This window comes from Pinus tabuliformis, chromosome 5_2, assembly GCF_031772625.1.
Source record: "Pinus tabuliformis cultivar Carrire ecotype Pingquan chromosome 5_2, CPIR1, whole genome shotgun sequence".
In the NCBI taxonomy this organism is placed as follows: domain Eukaryota; kingdom Viridiplantae; phylum Streptophyta; class Pinopsida; order Pinales; family Pinaceae; genus Pinus; species Pinus tabuliformis.
Window position 1 is genome coordinate 561,295,012 of NC_142306.1, and position 20,982 is coordinate 561,315,993.

General features: G+C 37.9%; 1 protein-coding gene across 1 annotated transcript in view; it reads left to right on the forward strand.

Moving 5' to 3' along the window:
- LOC149160203 (GroES-like zinc-binding alcohol dehydrogenase family protein) overlaps positions 1–20,613 on the forward strand; it is a 240,623-nt gene extending 220,010 nt beyond the window's left edge. Inside the window, exon 6 of the mRNA XM_089434537.1 lies at positions 20,159–20,613. Coding sequence (XP_089290663.1) covers positions 20,159–20,340 — 182 coding nt within the window. The 3' untranslated portion in view covers positions 20,341–20,613. The remainder of the gene's footprint in view (positions 1–20,158) is intronic.
- Positions 20,614–20,982: the final 369 nt, after the last annotated feature.

The following is a 20,982-nucleotide window of genomic DNA, read 5'->3' on the forward strand; positions in this document are numbered from 1 at the left end:
CTACAAGATTAAATATGCCGCAGACCGCAGTGTGGAAAAATACAAAGCCAGGTTTGTGGCTAAGGGGTATGCTCAGAAGGAAGGAATTGATTACGAAGAAACCTCCACCCCAGTAGCCAGGTATACATCTATTAGAACCATGATATCTCTTGCAGCACAAATGGGATGGGAGATTCATCAGATGGATGTCAAAACGACATTTCTAAACGGGGTGATAGAACAAGAGGTATACATTGAACAGCTAGAAGGCTTTGAGACACATGAGAAGAAGTCTCATGTATGTAGATTGAAGAAAGTCTTGTATGGGCTGCAACAGGCACCTAGAGCATGGTATGGTCGAATTGATGGCTACTCGTAGAAGATGGCATTTGTCAAGCGTGACGCGGATCCAAATCTCTATTATTTGGTTGTAGAAAATGAGTCTCTAATCTTGGTATTATATGTGGATGATCTCTTCCTGTTAGGATCATCCAGGCTCATCGGGGATTGCAAGAAGAATCTAGCCACATAATTTGACATGAAGGATTTGGGATAGATGCATTATTTCTTGGGGTTGAAAGTTTGGCAGCAAAAGGGGGAGATCTTCCTGGGACAAGGAAGATATGCTACAAAAATTCTGAAGAGATTCAGGATGGAGGATTGTAGACCCAAGGCTACTCCAATGATCACCAATTGGAAGAAAATTGATGCATCAGAAGACAAGGATATTGATCCCACCTTATACAGGCAGCTCATAGGGTCCCTGATGTATCTGGTCAATACCAGGCCATACATGTGTTATTCTGTCAACACCCTCAGTCAGCTCATCGTGGAGCCGAAGAGGGTGCACTGGGCAGCAACCAAACATGTTCTCAGATATATACAAGGAACAATCGATTATGGACTCTTGTACACCAGGAGTAAGGATATCAGATTGAGTGGATTCACTGATGCAGATTGGGTTGGAAGTTCAGTAGATCGAAAGAGTACCTCTGGGTATTGTTTCAACATTTGATAAGGAAATAGAAATCCACAGCTCTGAGCTCAGTCGAGGCAAAATATATGGCTGCAAGCACAGCTTCGTGCCAGGCCATATGGCTTAGAAAACTGCTTGTGAACCTATTCAGAAGTAAGATGGAGGTGACCAGGATCATGTGTGATAATTAGAGTTGCATCAAGCTCTCTGAGAATCTAGTGTTTCATGATCGATCAAAGCATATTGATATCCGATGTTACTTTGTCAGAGACTGTGTCCAACGAGGCGTTGTACAGTTGAGCTACACTCCTACAGGAGAACGGATGGTAGATGTCCTCACCAAGGCCCTTGGAAGAACAAAGTTTGATTATTTCAGGGAAAAGATGGGGATGATAAAGAATCCATTTCAGTAGCAGAAATAGGGGTGATGTTGCAGTGCAGTAGCACGATGCAGCATGATGAGAAAAGGTTGTAGTGCAGATGCAGTGTTGGGAAGAAGGACCAACAACAACACGGGTGTAGAGGGAGTTGCAATGCTGATGCAATGTTGTGAGAAAGGACCAACAACAACACGGATGCAGAGGGAGCTGCCGTACAGATGCAGCAGTGGCAGTGGTAGAGCCATGGGCAGCAGTACAGGATGCAACAGTGCAAAGGATGTTGGGCGGGAAGGCCTAGCATCGGCACAAGTACCGGTGCCGTATAGTCAGAGTGATGCTCAATATGGAGTATTACTAGAGCATAGTCCTCGCTAAGAGGGAGTGTTGATTTGGGGTAGCATCGGATGTGCTCTAGCCATGAAAATTGGTGGAGTGGCTAACGCACATGAGATCTCCAAGACCTAGAAATGGTTTGGACAGATTGTACCCGGTTTGGGAGATATTAAAATAATTAATATTTTTAATGGAGTTCCTAAGTCTAAACTTAGGAAATTAAAATATTAATGGGTATTAATATAAAACTGGGTTAGAAGGTTCCAAAAGTCATGGATCAAGCCAAATCTAATCTTAGCCGTTGATTAGAGATTTAATCTCGGTCGTTGAAGGACCAACAGGAAAAGTATAAGAAGAGGCTTGAGGGTCAGTTGGAGAATACATTGAGGGAGATCAGTTAGTTCGATTTCTGGAGCGAGGTTAGTTGAAAAATTCGAACTAGTGGCTTGGAGAGAAGCAAGAGGCATAGGGTATGGAACAGAGAGTGAGGAACAACACCAGAGGACCAGCGCAGAGGTTAGATAGGCAGACGCAGAGGCAATAGAACTGCGCAAACACTGGAGTGCCTGCGTGGGTGACACAAAGAGGCAGGAGCTATGTAGAGGCCAGCAAGCCTGACGCTGAGATTGGGAGAAGTGCTAGAGAATTTTTTTCTTTGTTGGGTAAGCCAGTTTGGTAACTAGTTGTACTGAAGAATTATTGAATAATAAAAATCCTCCTTTGCTGCACCGGTTTTCCTACATTGGTTTTTTCTGGGGCCAATTGTCCAAAATATCTATGTTGATGTGTCTGATTCTTGTGCATGTATTTGTTTTTGTATTATGGTGTAATATTTGCAACATAACTTATTTTAATGTTTACTGAAGGGTTTCATAAATAACTTACTGGGAAATAAGTAGGTAAAATAAAAGAATTGCTGCAGTGATAGAATTTTCACACTTCCCATTGGGGAGATCCGCTATATGTTGGTGGTATCCAACACCGTAAACACCTACTTAGGGAATCTTTCTAGGACTTCATTGTAGTCTCTTTGAAGATCTTGAAAGCCTCAATATAGTTGGAGACATCATCAGAAAAGGGAAGATTCTTGATTGACAAGTATCATATGCTTTATGTCTGAATCTAAAGGTCTCATGGGTTGTTTCTGCAATGAATGGAATAAGCTCGTTGGCTCAGCAAATTACCTGGCATGGAAGGAAAAAATAGACCTGGCACTTATAGAACATGAAGTAATGGAATATGTCCTCTGTGAAGTTATTGAACCTAGAAACGACAGGACTCAAGATCTAGCAAAATACAAGGGGAAGTAAGGGCACAAAGGATCATTGTTGAACCCATTAAGGATCATTTAGTTCCCTTTGTTGCTAATTTAAAGACTTCTAAGGCTATGTATGATAAGCTAGTGAATTTGTACTCTATAAGTACATCAAGACAAAAGATGTCTTTGAGGAATAAGCTATATAAAATGAAGAAGTCAAAGGATGAGGACATGGCCTCTTTTCTAATGAAGATCTCTCAAATAAGAGATCAGTTGCAGGGGCTTGAGGATACAATTTCGAATTCTAAAATGACCATATGTGTACTAAATGTTTTGCCACCAGAATGGAGCAATTTTGCAACAAGCATCTACTCTAAGAAAGATTCAACTCCTTTTGATGAGTTGTGGGCTTAGTGCATCCTGGAAGAGACTAGGATCAAGGCAAAGGATGATATTGAATCTAATGAGCAGTCTCAAGCCTTCATTGCGAGAACTAAGAAGCTGAAGAAGGGAAAGTTTGGAAAGTCCAAGAAGAAACAAGACATGTCCAAGGTGCAATGCTTTGGATGCAATGAATTTGGACACTTTAAGAGGGACTGTCCAAACAAGCAGAACAACAAAAGAAAGGAAATAAGTGAAGCTCACACAACTGAGGAGATGGGAGAACCTGAGAAGAAGTCGAAGAAAGATGTCAAAGATCTTTACTATTGAAGAAGGCATCCTCCCTGTCAGGTTCTTTAGGAAGATGGTCTTTCCTTTAGAATAGCATGCATTGTTGTTTGCTCTAGGAGAATCTTGGTTTTGTTAATACATAGCATCATAGATAGAAGCATGTGATAGTAGCATATTTAGAGTCTACTTGATTGAGTTTGTAGGAGTCATCTAGTCTTTCAAGATTGAGATGGTTGGACCATTTTGCATATTAATGTTCATCCAAGCATTCTAACATAATGTTGGAGGTAGTCATTTTGCTAAGATGGATCATTATGATCCTGGAAGAACCATCATCTTTAGAAGGTTCTTGGAAAAAGCATTTTGACAAGGATTAGTATACATTCCATATAGTATGGAAACAATACTCTTAAGGGATGAAGGAATGCAATTGGTCAAGTTGTAGGCTCATTATAGGACATATAGCTAGATGATGGAATAAGAACATAGGAATGCATATTGAAAGTAACTCTTGGATAAGATTCATATGTACAAAATCTTGGAATATGCTTAATATGATTATGTGATGTCTAAAGGAAGAATTTGACTTACTCAAGGTTGAATAAAGAATCAAGACTTTCTCTAGATTATGTAGAATAATGATTAACATCCAGTATAGTTTTCGGAAGAAAAATTGTAACTTGGTAATCAAGTTCAATCCTTGGGCACTTTGATGCATGAAGGAAGGTTTGTGTGGAGATGGAACATGAGGATGTTGATGTTGTGATAAGAAGGACATCATGATGAAGTAAGTCTAATATTTTTGTTATTGGTTATCTAGTTAACATATTGTTTTGCTACCTGGAAGGATGTTGCAGGAATCCATGATGATAGTTGTGGCAAGTTCAAATGTATGGATTGAAGATATGGTCCTGGCAATTATGAAGACAAGATGTTTCCATCTTGGGATTAAGAGGTAGCAATGCGAGAAGATAACCTGAAGGTCAAGTTGGTACAACAACTAGGAGATCACTTTCATAAGGCAGCAATGATGAACTTGAAGATTAGAAAGGTTCTTGGAAAGTTTCAATATAATACCTTTATTATTGATGACGAGATGAAAGTGATGTGCAAGATTGATGACCTAAATCCTGTCACAAGATTGAAGGAAGAAGATGTCTCCATGATACCTCAAAGGAAGGAAGCTCGATATAATGAGATGTGAAGGAAAGAGGAGCCCTGCAGCTGTAAAGAACAGGTAGTTGATTCGCTTATGGAGATAAGCTAGAAGGCTTGTGGTATTGACTTGCCAAACAAAAAGTAAGTCTGTAATCTCCTCTAGATTTGAGAGGGAGTAAAGGAGTCTCCTTGAATAGGAGCAAGGATTTTTTCCCTAGTCAAGTGGGAATAGGGATATCCTCTCTAGTTGAGAGAGAGTGATGTTGGACATCAAATGTGCATTCTCATCTTCATGTGTCAAGCACTTGACCATGACTAACAGCCATAAGTCAGTGAAGGCCTTGGAGAGAGGATGGTGGAGGATTAGGTAAGCATCTGAGATTGGTACTCCTTGAGGATTGGGAATCCAAGATATAGAGGTGGACTCGTGGACCAACACTCTTTGAGGATTGGATAGGATATCCAAGACAAGAGTGGTCGAAGAGGATTGATATTCTTTGAGGATTAGGAATCCAAGACAAGAATAGTCCTAAAAGGACATACCTTGTGAACATTTGGATGGGGTATGTGCCTTGAGAGGTAGTGTGGTATCCACGTAAAGCCTCCCAACATTGTGCTCTGATCTTATGGAGAGATAGAGCTTGTTAGTCAAGGCCTTGCTATGTTGACAATGTTGGTTATGATGATGCTTAAAGATGGCTTACTAATCGAAATCTTCTTATGAGAACTCTTCAATTTGAGAAATGATGTTGTACTAGTGTTACAATTATAAATACCTCCCTAGTTAAGAGGGAGTGTTGGCAATGTAACTAGTTTTAGTCTTCATAATTGTTATTGTACTCATTTTATATGTATCTTATGTAACAAACAATAGAAGGAAAGAAAAAGTTATTATTTTAAAGCATGGGTTTTACGCTATTTATTGATGATCTTCTAGGTACAAGCATGTTCTTTGTGCTCCTAGGGTTTGTTAGGTCATAGGAATGTTATGTAAAAAATTAGTTAATTTTAGGTTTAGTTAGACGAAAGGGCACGATCATAAGATCATGCCCTTTCCCAAAGGGTGCCATGGCGGTATACAAGCCAGAAACCCCATTGTAATCAATCATCATCTGTAAATTCATCTTATTAATAAAATATTTATATATTTTCTTCTTCATCTGGTATCAGAGCCAACACGAGACTGGTGACACCCACAAATTCTGCTGGCCATCAGGCCCTACGAGTTTTCATAAAATAACAGTGCGTGTGGGCTATTCGTGCTCTGTCTGGAGTGTGGTTGTTATAGGCTTTGCGGCTAAACAACAGCCAAGCGCAGGTTTTTTTACAGGGCGTACAACTAACCGCGTACGGACAATTTCACACCAGCTAACCACACCGCAACATCGGGAGGTGATACGCTCGGTGATAAATCGAACCATCAGCGGAGGACTTCTGCCGTCGTGACCATCTCCGCTGACCTGTGGTGGGCTCTGCAGTGATATCCGCACAAGGGTGGATGGTCGTGCGGTCAACAATAACGTGTCTTTAATTGACGTCACTGTTCATACATTCGAACGTGACTTTTCATACCTAACCGTTTATTAACGTGAATAACGTGACATATAACGTGAAAAATACATAACATTTATATAACGTTAATTTATATATATTATATATAACATATATATATATATATATATATTTTTTTTTTTTTCACGTGGAAAAAAGTCGTAATTTTCATTAGTCAATAGAAAATTACATTTTGCAGATGTGATAACATATACTGAATGAGGCCGTCTCCCTCTCTGTTCAGAAACATGGTATATATATACAGCATGTATATTCATCCATATGTTCTGTACCAAAAAAGAAAAAACCAAAAAGGATAACTTTACTTTTCCTCCACGCAGGGAGGAACAAAGTTCTGTAAATATTCATATCTCCGCGTATGTTCAGCAGAGCAATAGATCAAAAACTAATAAAGGTTCCAGCCTGTGAAATATATATCTCCGCGCATGTTCAGCAGAGCAGTAATCAAAAAACTAATGAAAGTTCCGGCCTGTGTCGACCGTGAAGTCCATAAGCTGTTAATATATAAGCGTATTGCTGTATTATAACTATGGTGTTCATGAACACCGTGTTTGAAAATACCAAAAAAAGGAGTAATAAAATGATGGTGCCAATCTACTGTGTGTTTCCTCTTTGAGCTCGCAGGTCTATGTAAGGCCTGTGATGGTAACGGTAGATGGTCCCATCCATATCCTCCTCCACTAACCAGTCTTCCTCTTGCCTCTGCGCTGCTTGCTTGGACAATTGGTCTGCCCCTGAGTTGCGCTCCCTGTATATATGATTACAATCAAATTTTTCAAAAGCAGCAATTAGCCTGTGTGATTCCACCAGCAGATGATGTAAAGAAAAAACATTGCAATTTGTTTTTCTGTTGAGCCAATTACAAACTATTTGAGAATCTCCAAATAATTGTAGTTTTGTGCAGTGTTTCTGTAGTGCAAAATGAATCAGATTCATGGCTGTGGAGAGCTCTGCGAAATTGTTGGTGCCTCTTCCCAAAAACATCTGAATCTTGAAATAGTGTGATTCCCGGAGGTAGAGAAGTGCGCCCCCGCCACAGCCTATGGCTTGGGCTGAGCCATCAAAATAGGCCCAGGGGTAGGATTTGTCAATGTGCTCAGGGGAGATGGTTCGGGGCGGGGCCGAGGGAGGGTCGTCCGGGAGGAGGGCATAATCAGCCATGATGTGAGCTCTGATGGAGGGCCAGGATGGGAGCTGTTGATCCTATATATATATATATATATATATATATATTTTATGTTATATATAATACATAATTTAATTTAGTTACAAGTTTTATATATATATAAAAAGTCAATTTAATTAATTAAAATTATTTTAATTAATTAAAAAGTTATATATATATATAATTTAATTAATTAAAAGTTATATATATATATATATATATGTTAATTTAATTAATTAAAATTTATATGTATAAAATTTATTTTAGCTAATAAAAAAGAAAGAGGAAAAATATTTTCGCTGGCAAATAAATACACGCCCCCGCAAACCCGCTCAATGTCGACAATGACAATGGCGGATTTCCAAAAAAAATTGTTGGATGCAGAGCATAAGATAAATAGCAACCACGATGAGGTCAATAAAATATTAAATGAATTCCAGATCAAGCTTGGGGACCAAGCTGATGAAATAAAAATTCTTCATGATACGACAAATCGAATAGAAATAAAGATGGAAAATTACCATGTTCAGACTAAAGCAGGCATCGGAGAGGTCTTAACAATGCTGAAAATTCTATGTAAAAGGTCGAATTTTACACCCGAACAACTACTAAGAGAAGGTGAAGAGAATCAAGAACACATCTCGTCAGATTCAACAAAGTCAACAGACTCTCATGAAAAAGTTGAATCCCCAAAAAAATCAGCGACACCCCACCAAGAAGCGAGTAACACAGCCTTTACAAACAAGAAACTCTGGGATAACTTTGCCAATCAACACCCTTTTTTCGCTCAACCATTAGCAACATACCAGCGAAGGGCCAAAGTTGAGATGCCTAAATTCGATGGAAACGAAAAAAACAATGTTGCATGGATAAATAAAGCAGAAGAATACTTTGAGATATATGACATCAATGACGATGATGAAAAGCTCAGGCATGCATCCATGAAAATGGAGGGAGAAGCATATAACTGGTATATGTGGTGGAAAAAGACAACACACGTCATTAGCTGGAGGAAATTTAAAGATGCATTCTTCAAAAGATTCCAAGGTGTAAAGGAAGAAGAGTTCTTTTCAAGACTCATCAAACTACGACAAAAAGGAAGTGTGGACGAATACACTCAAGAATGGGAGACTTTAGTAACACGAGTACCTGGGTTATCAGAATCTCATCTAATTCAGTCATACATCTCGGGACTCAAAACCCATTTACAAGCAAAACTTGAGATGCATGACATTACATCTATAGAAGTAGCAAGACGAAAAGCAAAAATAGCCGAAAAGAAATCCGAACCAATATTTTGGTCAAAAGCGGAAAAAACTTATGCAAGACGAAGGATACCCCAATATGTGGACTCAAATAATACAAGATATGTTCCACCACATCGTCGTGAAGATGAAAAATCTAATGTGGAAATGCAAAGGATAAAAGAGGGTAAATGTAAGCGCTGTGGTGAGAAGTGGGACCCCAAACATAGATGTGCTAAAGGAAAAGAACCAAAGAACCTATATAATTGTGAAGCAACCAATGATTCAAACAATGAAGATTATGACATAGAAGACACAGAAGACACCCCAGAATTCTCACCAGAATTAGATGACGGAAGTATTTCGCAAGTGTCATTATCAGCGATGACAGGTATATCACAACCTCAGACTTTAAAGTTAAAAGGACACATAAAGAAGAACAACGTAGTGGTTCTCATCGACTCAGGTAGCACACACAATTTTTGAGATGCAACCGTGGCAAGGAGACTCAATATTTTTTCATTTCCCTTACCAAACATGAAAGTGATGGTAGCTAATGGTAAGAAGATTGAAAAGGTAGGGAAATGCCATAAGGTCAATTTGCAGATTCAAGACTTTAATCTAGAGTCTCCATTCTTCACAGTACCATTAAGAGGAGTAGATGTAGTCTTAGGTATCCAATGGTTACGAACTTTAGGTACTTATGCCGCTAACCATCAAGTACAATTTATAAAATTCAAATGGGGAGGTCAGAAGTACAAACTACACGGATTCCAAGCACCAGAAAATCAAGTTGTATCATCATCTTAGATGATGAAGCTGAGTCGAAGAAGAGCACCTGCTTATGCAATACAATGTCACCAATTAGAAATGTTATCTGCAAATATGACTAGAGAAGAGTCATCGGGGATACAAGATCTGATTCGGAAGCATGAAAAAGTATTTCAAGACCTACCTATGAAGATGCCACCTAATAGGGAAATTGAGCATACAATAGAAGTCAAGGCAAGATCAGACCCCGTCAACGTCAAGCCATATCGATATTCACATCACCAAAAAACGGAAATTAAGAGATTAATCCAAGACCTTTTAAAGTGTGGGACCTTGATCATCTTGGAATATATAATCAAGTGGAAGGACTTACCAAACAAGAAGCTTCTTGGGAGAATGAAGCATTTTGTCAACAACATCCGTCGTTGCGTATGCTTTGAGGACAAAGCATTCTTTCGAGAGGAAGGCAATGTTATGTAAAAAATCAGTTAATTTTAGGTTTAGTTAGACGAAAGAGCATGATCATAAGATCATGCCCTTTCCCAAAGGGTGCCATGTTGGTATATAAGCCAGAAACCCCATTGTAATCAATCATCATCTGTAAATTCATCTTATTAATAAAATATTTATATATTTTCTGCTTCAAGGAATTATTGTAATGAGTCAAGAAAAGTCAACATCATGTTTATAAGATCGTTCTGGGCAAGATGTATCTTGTAAAAAAAAGTATTTTGAGCCTACAAAGCTCTAGAAGCCTCCTAGTCCAAGTCGGTCTTGGTAGAGACAAGTCGACCTAGAGAGGGGTATTCAACCCACACAAAAAGGTATAAATAGAAGTAGTTCGACCTCATTCACTCACCAATTTGATCTGCAATCAAGGAAGTTTGATCTTAAGTGTGAAGTTGAGGAAGAAGGACAAGAAAGGCAAGGAAGAAGAGAGTAATAGCTGGAAGAGAAGAAAATTGAAGTTTTGCCCTAGTTTTCTCTCACACATGCGAAGTTACTGAGTTATTGCAGGGGTTGAAGTTGCAGGGGCCGAGATTTCTAAAGCAGTGAAGCTGCAGGTCCAAAATTTTGTAGCTGAGGGTCGAAATTCTGAATCTGAAGTAGTTCTGGAAGGGTTTGTCTCGGTTGACTTGGTGTGACTTTGACCTAGTTGGAAAGTCATCTTGAAGGGTTGACTTGGTGCTAGGAGGAGGTTGTGATCTAGGGTTTTGGGTCTTATTGGTCACATTTGAAGCAGATTCTACAAGAGGAGATTTTTTGGGTTTTCCCCTAGCTTGGAGCCTAATATTTGTGTCCATTGTTTTTGATCTTGTTATTTGTTTGATGAAAATATCTAATAATGAAACATGGGAAGATAATTGAAGTTCACAAGCAAGTATTGAGGAATAAGGAAAATTTGAATTAATAGTTGTCACTTTGCATTTTCCAACATCCCCCACTCAAAACCTGGGATGTTTAGGCACCCCTACTTGAAATTTGGGATGTTTGTTGAATTTTAATCTAAGGCATAGCTTAGGATAATTTTCATGTTTTTCATAGCATTAAAAAAACACTATTAGCATTATCTAACTACTTCTTCATACAATTATAAGAAAATTATTCTTAAGCGTGAAAGAACAATAGAGATATCAAGAAATCATGAGACACAAGACACACAGCGAGGGCAAAACCTACAAGGGAAAAATCCAAAAAAATCTTTTCGTATGAGAGAGAAGTCAATGTCCATCAAAATATCCATGACAACTGACCATAATAATGTCAAGAAACAGGCCTCCATTCTTTTCCTTAATTTCGTTCTCCTTCTTCGATAGCTCACTAAAACATAGATATATTGTTCAAGAATGAATTGCTAATGAGGAGCAATTCCTCATATATTTATAGTCATCATTGGGGTCTAATGGGTGCGTCAAAGGGGCCCAGTCGACCTGTCTTTTAGTGGAGCCGACCTGTCATAATTTAGGAGGTAAATATATAATTTAAATTTCTGATTTTGACATGATGAAAATACCAACCATGGCTAACATAATTTTCAACACTCCCTCTTAGCCAAGAAGGTTCTTTTCATTTCTCTCTCTCAAGATCAATCTTCCCGACCAATCATAGGTCTCACAACCCACAACCTAAGGAAGAAATCACAAATACAAATCTCTCTCTGTCAGGATCAATCTCCCTGACCAATTATAGGTCTCACAACCGACAACCTAAGGGAGAGATAATCAATCTCATCATAAGGAAAGATCCATAGTATCCATCTCAAATCATCTCCCCGACCAAGAGGTCTCATAACACACAGCCTAAGGAGAAACCAACAATACATCTCCCATACCACAATGTTTGACGACAAACCTATAGGAGGAATCGATAGTACATCTCCTGGACCACAAGGTCTCTTGACACACAACCTATAAGAGGAATTGATAGTACATCTCCCGAAACCATAATGTCTCATGACACACAGCCTACAAGAGGAATCGACACTACATCACCTAGACCATAAGGTCTCACGGCACACAACCTATAGGAGGAATCATCAGTACATCTCCCGGACCACAAGGTCTCGTGGCACATAGTCTACAGGAGGAATCAAGAGTACATCTCCCGGACCATAAGGTCTCATAGCACACAACCTACAAGAGGAATAAACAGTACATCTCCCAAACCACAAGGTCTCACGGCACACGACCTGCAGGAGATGTCCATAATATGATGCTATGTAATCAGTGTTCCCTCGTCAAGAGGATTCTTAGTCATTCCAATTTCTTCATATAAACATCAACAACCAATTCAGCATCATAAATGTAGCCATGGTGGATCTCAATTTTTTATCAAACACAACAACATTCAGTTGTTCATACAGCGTCAACTGGGGCTTCTCTCGGAAGCAAAAATCAACAACTATCAACAAACAATAGTAGACCTTAGCAGTGGCTTCTCATAGAAGCAATTGTTGGCAACCATAGTATAGTCCACCAGACCATAATCGAATCCAACAAATGATAAATGGCTTCTCACAAAAGCAAACATCACCAACCATAGTAGAATCCAACAGACCATAATCAAATCCAGCAAATGATAAGTGGCTTCAGCAAAAACAAACATCAAATAGATCAACGAAACACACAATATTAGAATCTTGCAACTTCTTCAAGTCATTCATCAGAGAGATGTCGATGGACCTATAGTCCATTGTGTTAAGGATATCATCAGGTTCATGCCTCAAAAGCATCTCCCTCTTACACAAATGTCCTCTACATAGCAAAAAATGTCACAGGCTCATCTTTAGCATATCTAGATCAACATCAGCTTGCAAAAATTTCTAGCCACCTTCATAGAAACATGCTTGATCTTGCTTGCTCCCTTTGAGTATAGAACTTATCTCGCGTCCTTTTGTCACATTGTTCTTTAGTCATTTCCAACAATTTCCACACCTTGGCAATCTTCATTATGTATCTGCAATCCTCACTAGGAGGCTATGGAAGAACAAGAACAACCAAGCAAACCAAGAGACTCATAATGAAATAATCAAGATAATACTTATCTTTTGAGAGCATGTCAACTCCCTCTTTATCTTAGCCTTCTCAAATCGAGTCAATACATCACCAGGGACTCCATACCATCATCAAAGAGTTCACATCATTTAGAAGTTCACGTCATTAAGGAGTTCATGTCATCAAGGAATCCACATCTACATCATAATCATCAAGAAACCTATATCATCATTGGTTCTATCTTCATCATCATCATCATCAAGGAGTATCATAAACAAGGAGGACACATCGTCCACATCATAGAATATGCATCATTCATCATTAAGGAGTCCACATCACCATCCTCGCGGAATCCATATCATCATCCTCATCATCGAGAAGTCTATATCATCATCAAAGAGTTTACAACATCAAGGAGTCCATCAACAATTAAAGAGTTTACGTCCACCTCATTAAGGTGTTCATATTATCAAGGAGTTCATCAATGAGTCCATATCATCAAGGAGTCTGTATCGTTACTAAGAGATCATATCAGCATCAAGAAGTCCATATCAAGAGATCATATCATCAGGGAATCATTTCCTTAACAAGAAGGAATATATAATCAAACAGTAAAGTGTTAGGGTTTCTTCTATTAATCAGACATGATGGTTCATAAGCCTTTGATTTCTCCAAACTCTACAAGATATTTATCTTTTTCTGATGAAGACAACTCCCTTTTTATCTTTATCCCTCTTGTTTCCAACATGCAAATCAACCTCAACATCAAGATGCCAGTTTTAGGGTTCTTGTATTTAATTAATTCATAGGCCCAGGGCTTTCATTTCCAATCCTTTTAAACTCTAATTACCTTTTAAACAAGGGCTTACAAACCCTTGATCATGGGACCTTAGCATATGAACCAATGTTATCAAAATTGGATCGGTAAACCCCCCAGACCAGGAATTGGTTAGAATCAGACCGAAATTGGTAAAAAACCGGACCAAAAAACCAGTCAACCAAAACCACATAAAATATTTGAAATTTTAAGGAAAAACACATATATTCATGTGCATCCATCTTAATCCAAACCATTTATACGCAAATAAGTAAAAGTTCTCTTTTATAGAGCATGTAAGGGTGCACATAACCAAAATAACACCGAGTGCAATCCACCTTTGAACCGAAAATGCATCAAAAAACAAGGCCTAGATGGCCTCTAGCATCCAAAAAATATCATGCTACAACAAACACCTACATATCATCAAAATCCTTGTCTATATTGGGATCTTCGTCATCAATATCACCCTCTAAGCATTAAAATAAGTTAAAAGATGCTTAGCATGTCAATTCAAGATTTTGTTTGAGTGATAGGTACATTTTTATTAGGATCGTGATAGAGGAGTTTAATAATCAATGGCACTAACATCAAGGTACATAGAGGGATTGGTGCTCTTAATTAAATGCTAGTTCGATACCCTCATACATGATAAAATTCAATGAAAACATTGCAATCTCCCCAATCTTGAAATCTTGAAAAATTGTTAAGTCTCCTAGATTTTGAATGAGATCTAAAATTCTACTTTCTCCATATGAAATCCAATGAGGTCAGAACCACTCTCAAACATCCCGAGTCATTTCCTGGTAATCTTAAAAATTTAAGATAAAAGGATGAAAATGAAAGGTAAAGGAGAATGTCTCTTTTACTTTAAGAATTTAACATCACCATGATTTGCGTAGCAATAGTAGGGCCATAGGCTTGAATATTAGGCACCTATTGTGGGCTAGTGCCTAGCTAAGACAAAAATTAAATGAAAAAAGCAAAACAAGCCCCACTTTTTGTGTTCTATGCAGATTTACTATACCAAACTGGCCAAAAACGGTTCAAGTCACTTGTTCGAACTGGTTTTTGCCTCAAAACAGTTGGACTAGTCTGAACTGGCCGGTCCGGTCCAGTCTTGATAACACTGATATGAACACATTACACTTTCATTGTAGTACCCTATGATGCTAATTATCATTGACATACCAGGTTTCTTCTTTTAGAGCAGCTAAAAAACCAAGAGCCCTAGGCCTCCTTTGTCAGTGCAATTGATATGATATGGTTTACAAACAAGAATTCCCCTTTAGTAACAAGGCATTAGACCACTCAGGACTAGGGCATATTAATTGTATGAGATTACCTATATTAAGAGTCAAACCTTGAATGGTCATAATAGTCAATATGGTATGAGAATTAAACTTGCTATATGCTACAATTATAAAGAATTCGGACTTCATGGATCAATACTAGGTCATAATGTCAACCCCTTTTGATTTGAACACTTATACATAAGGCATAGAATTTATAGAGATACATCATCTCTTTAACACTTCCTAGGGATATCTTACAGGGCAAAGGATAAGGTTATCATTACATTACAACATCATGTATCAATTACAGGAAAAATTCATTACAACAAAACCCTACAGTATTAGTCACCACAAGAGACACAATAATACATTGTGTGGGTCACAAAAATAGAACCATAGAGATATGCAAGAGAGAGCCACTATAGGTGCAAGCCATGGATGACCATAGAAAAGGCCACAACGATAAAACACGCCACTGAAATGCAGATTACAAAAATAGATGAGCCATTGAAGTTATATAGTAAAGAATGTGGATCTCAACGTAATATTACAAAGATCAACGAACCACAGTTAGTACGAGATAAAGAGAATGAAACTCAAAAGAGCCATTCGAGGTCACAAAGATCAACACAAAGATTAAGTCTTAGTATCATCAAGGGTTTAGCATCTCAAAGATAAGTCCTCATATCAATAGAAATCTCACATCACAAAGATCATTATTATCACTGGAATCATACTTCATATCATACAGTTGTATACCCTTCGCATAGAATCACAGAGATGGTAATATTTCTTGCATCATCATAGAAGTGTAGACAAGGGAGGTTATATCCATCAAGATCACTGTAATACATGCCATAGAGGTATTAGAGTGAGTCAATGCAAGCCACAATTATGTAGATTGTGAGCTATAGAGATCATCTGTAATGCGAGCCATTAGGTGCGAGTCTTAATGTGAGCCACCGTGGTAATGCGAGCTATACCATAGATGTGCAAGTCATACAAAGAGATATCAGAAGTGAGTTGCAATAGAAATCAGACCACAGGGAATACCACGCAAGCCAGAACAGTAGATAAGACAAGTCACAAAGATAAATGCCCATAACACTTCGTCCAATGCTACAAATCGTACAAAACATATGCCCAAGCTTAAACTTCTATCACAAAGATTTAATTAAGCCTTCGCATGAGGGAATTAAGTTCGTAATTAGGTCTTAATATTACCAAGGGTCTCGGCCTCGGATCATCGCCAAACAACTTCAGATCATACCTCGGATTAATGGATCAATGCAATAAAACTAGGATGAATGATTCAAGCCCGAACTAGACCTCAAATCAATACCTTATAGCTTGGATCAGTGCAAGAGACTTTGGTCAAGCCTCAAAACTTCTGCAAAGGAGTTGTTATAACTTTAAAAGTATAATATAAGAGGCTCATAGGAATGCTTGCATGAAATGAAACGTACCTCAAAGAATTTTGGTTTTTCACCTCAACAGTCATTTACTGGATCGGACTCCAAATTCTGTCTACCTTACAGGATGCCCAAAGCTTGCAATAAATTCGACCTGTCCTTCTCTTCAAGTTGTCCTTTATGCCCCCTGGCTCTGATAACATGTTGAATTTTTATCTAGGGCATAACTTAGAATAATTTTCATGTTTTTCACATCATTTAAAAACATTATTAGCATTATCTAATTACTTCTTCATACAATTATAAGAAAATTATTCATAAGCATGAAAGAACAATAGAAAAATCACAGTAGAGATATCAAGAAATTATGGGACACAAGACACAGAAATTAGGCACACAACTAGAGCAAAACCCACAAGGGTAAAACCCAGAAAAATCTTTTCTTATGAGAGAGAATTCAATGTCCATCAAATTATCCATTACAACTGACTAGAATAATGTCAAGAAACAAGCCTTCATTCTTTTCCTTAATTCTGTTCCCTTTCTTCCTTCAATAGCTCACTGAAACACAAATATATTGTTCAAAAACAAATTGCCAAATGAGGAGCTATTCCCCATATATATATATATATATATATATAGTCATCATAGGGGTTGAATGGGTGCCTCAAAGGGGCCCAACCGACTTGTCTTCTAGTGGAGCTGACCTGTCATAATTAAGGAGGTAAATATATAATTTGAATTTCCAATTTTGACATGATGAAAATACCGGCCATGGCTACCATAATTTTCAACAATGTTTAAGCACTCCCCTACCCAAAATTTGGGGCGTGTAGGAAAAAGTTGGAAGAGAAAAATAGATGTTTAGGTTGTTGGAATTTGGGTAGCTCAGAATGTATTTCTGAGAGGAGAAAACCCACCACAAGGGAGTTGGTTGGGAAAGTTACCCAAGTGGTTGGGATTTGGACCCAAGTTAATTAATTGTTTTCATCTAATTTGTTGTTGAGTGGTAAAATAGGGGTTTCTTGATGGACAAGGAAAAGCCCCAAGATCACTCACATAAAAGTGTAAATAAGAGGCCAAAGGAGAGACCTAGATACACAAGTGGAGAAGGATTTTCACTTGTGGAGTGAAGGAGGCTAAAGGACCTAGCTTCAGATCTGCCTTAGAGGAGTTGTAGTAGCAAGGAGGAGGTCGAGTAGGAGGATCTAGCCACAACAAGGAAAGTCAAGCCATGTTTGGTAGACCAAGTTAGGGCCAAGTTCACTTGCAAAGTCAGTTGAGCTAGCAAGAGAAGGGCTGAGGCCTAGCTAAGGCAAGCCAAGGGTTTACAGGCCTTAGATCTGAGTACTGGAAGGTGAGATCTGCAAGAAGAAAGTCAAATCCGAGTGTCGGAGGGTCAAATTTGCAAGAAGAAAGCTAGATCTATGATTCGAAGAAGAAGATCTAGCAGATCGAGGCACTGTAGCGTGAACGTAGAAGGATTGGTTGCAAAGGGCTGCAAACAATCCAAGGACCGTGAGCTAAAGGACTAGCTCAGGTGTGCATTTGATTTTAATGGGCAGATTGAAGATCTAAAGGATCAAATCTCAAGCCCTAGATTAGTCAAAGGGCAGAGTGTGTATTTTACTATATACTATGTATACTAGTTTGTATCAAGGTTTATGAAGGGTTGTGATCCCTGGTATGGGGCCCTAATGTTTTCTTATTGATGGACTAATGTGAAGTGATATTTGGGCCAATATTCTTGTGTTTATATTCGTGATCAGTCATAGACCAGATCTAGGGTCCATGAAAAATTAACAAAAACTTCCCAAGAGACTAACCCATCATAGATTAATAGTAGAGTTAACATGGAATTTGATGAATTTGATGTTGATATAATCACACCCATAAGGCAAAGGGTTCATCTTGTCTTCATTGATTATGCATGTTGCAACTTCAAATAAATTGCAAGATTCGCCTATAACATTTTGTTTGGAATTTTAAATTGTATGCCACTTGAAAAGAATCCTAGCTAGGAGAATCCTTGCATGTATTTCCTAATGCACATAGGTGCATACCAACTGATGGAGGAAGAAACCCTTGGACCATAGTTTGGGCCAATGAAAAGTTCAAATCATAGGGGCAAAGTTTGAAGGATATGATTTTCCGTGCTTTCCTAGTATTTTTCAGTTTTCACCGTAGAATGAAAGCATAAAGTTTAATGAAGTGAGAAACCTTTTACCCTCATAGATTTTGTCAATCTCTATTAAGCATGATTCATTCTTTACTTTCTTTGTTGACAAAAGGAAGATAAAGGGGGAAGTGGACTTGAATGGTAGTTTTGTGAGTTGGAGAAGGAACTTAAGCATAGAGATAGAATCTTAGTATATTGTTCAGTTATTATCCTCAAGACATGTATAGTTGGTGCCAAAGAAAGCTCCCAAACCAATGAGAGATAATTTGAGAAGACAAGTACATGATAAATGATGAAATATGTTTGGTGTGTTGAGATGCAGAGAGAGAGAGAGAGAGAGAGAGAGAGAGAGAGAGCAGTGCTGAATATATCCTCGAACAAGTGCAGTACACCTATAGTACAGATGTGCAATGGAGAGATATGGCAAACATAAGTGTAACACCAAGTTTGAAAAGCGAACACAAAATGTGGATGCCCATGGACTTAAAAAATCAATGACTAATGAATGAATATATGTTGCTAATGACTCATGGTGTATTTATGTGCAACTTATGAGGTGGGGTCTCCTCCTCTATGAGAGGGTCATGCACCCACATAAATGCATAGGTCAGCTTTAATTACCTAGAGTAATATAAAATAGAATTGACTAGGTCGGCTATTAAACCATAATCTGGTAATATTATAATGAGGGTGCCTAGCCATAATAATGAATAACCATAAGTGAATATTTACCGTTAGTTCAATATGGGTGACAAGACAATTGATTAAGACTTGAAAATGTTCTTTCCCTTTAAATTGTGACGAAGAAAATGGAGATTGACCATTCATTTGTCAGACATAATATATTTTTATTACTAACTTGTTTGGAGCTCTTTCGAGATCAGATCAGTTTTATTCCAAAAGGGTGATATTTGATCCATTTATTGCATTTTTTTGTTTATGAATCTTTACCAGTCAAAACTCATAAAAAATCTTAATCTGATTGTCTAGTATTAGTATGTTTTAATTTTTTCACAAGTGGCCATTGTGGGCCTCCCAAGTCATGGTGAGAACATGGGTGCCTAATAAGCACACGGTTGTGTTTGAGCCCTGAACATTGCCAGCTCAAAATTGGAAAAAGTTGGAGGATGCTTGTTGGAACACTCGTAAAAATCAAAGGGAACTTGAAAATTTCATTTCCAAGTAATTAGATCATAGAAATGACTTGATAAATAAAAGTAATTAATTTCAGATCATAGGTCTGATTGGACAGTAGTCATCATCATCAATAATTTTACTGTATCCTCTCTATACAGTTCTGTGATTTGGTGCAATTTTCTCCTTTCTGATCAGTAAAATAGTTATTAGTTTGCCCTATGGTGAAAATTTGTTCCTGTAAAGTTGGTGTTCTTAGAAGGCTTGTATTTAGTTAATTTGTTGTATGGCCTTTATGCTAAAATGTTTCCGACTGTAGAATATTGGTGGACCTACATGAGAAGTGACTTTGAGGGACTGGAGGAGATTGCAAGACTGACTAGAGATGGGAAAATGAAGATACCTGTAGAGAAAACATTCTCAATGGGAGAAGCTGTAGAGGCTCATCGTGTTAAAGACAGCAAAATTGTTCGTGGGAAAGTTGTTCTTGAAATACAATGACAGTTCTCATGGTCTTTTTTTATAATTTTATCTGGTCCAACTTGGCAAGGTTCTCTCCCATAATGTTCTTCAATCTTCTAGTGTACAAAACGGTAAATTTCACCTTCAAGTCAGAACTGGGGAGAATAAAAGCTTCATCAGTTTTGGCAGGATTTGTACATAGATTTAAATTGACTGTAAAATCATTCATTTCAACTGTACGGTGATAAAATGTATTTAATTTGTCCTCAATAATGATGATAAATAAAAATATCTTGTGACAAGTTTTCCTCACTATAGTTTGCCTATCTAGTCTCTTTGATTGAATATTTGTTCCAGCTAAGATCCTTAAATTTGCATAAACCCTTGTCAATCTTGTCACAAAATTATTATGTGCCTGAACATTGTTGTCTTCTGGCCGAAAATCAAACTATGTTTTGGTATCTAAATGCAATTGAAGAAACGTTTGACTAGTCTTTATGTCAGTTTTGTTCATTCTACTCATTCTTTCGAACTATACAACTTGTGTGCTTCTTCATGATGTTGTTTTTCTCATCACTCTGGATTTTGTGATTGAATGCCATATAAGAATAGCCATAATCAGAATAAGTTTGAAACATAGAACTAGCTGAAGAGAATTCAAAATGATATTAGGATTAGAAT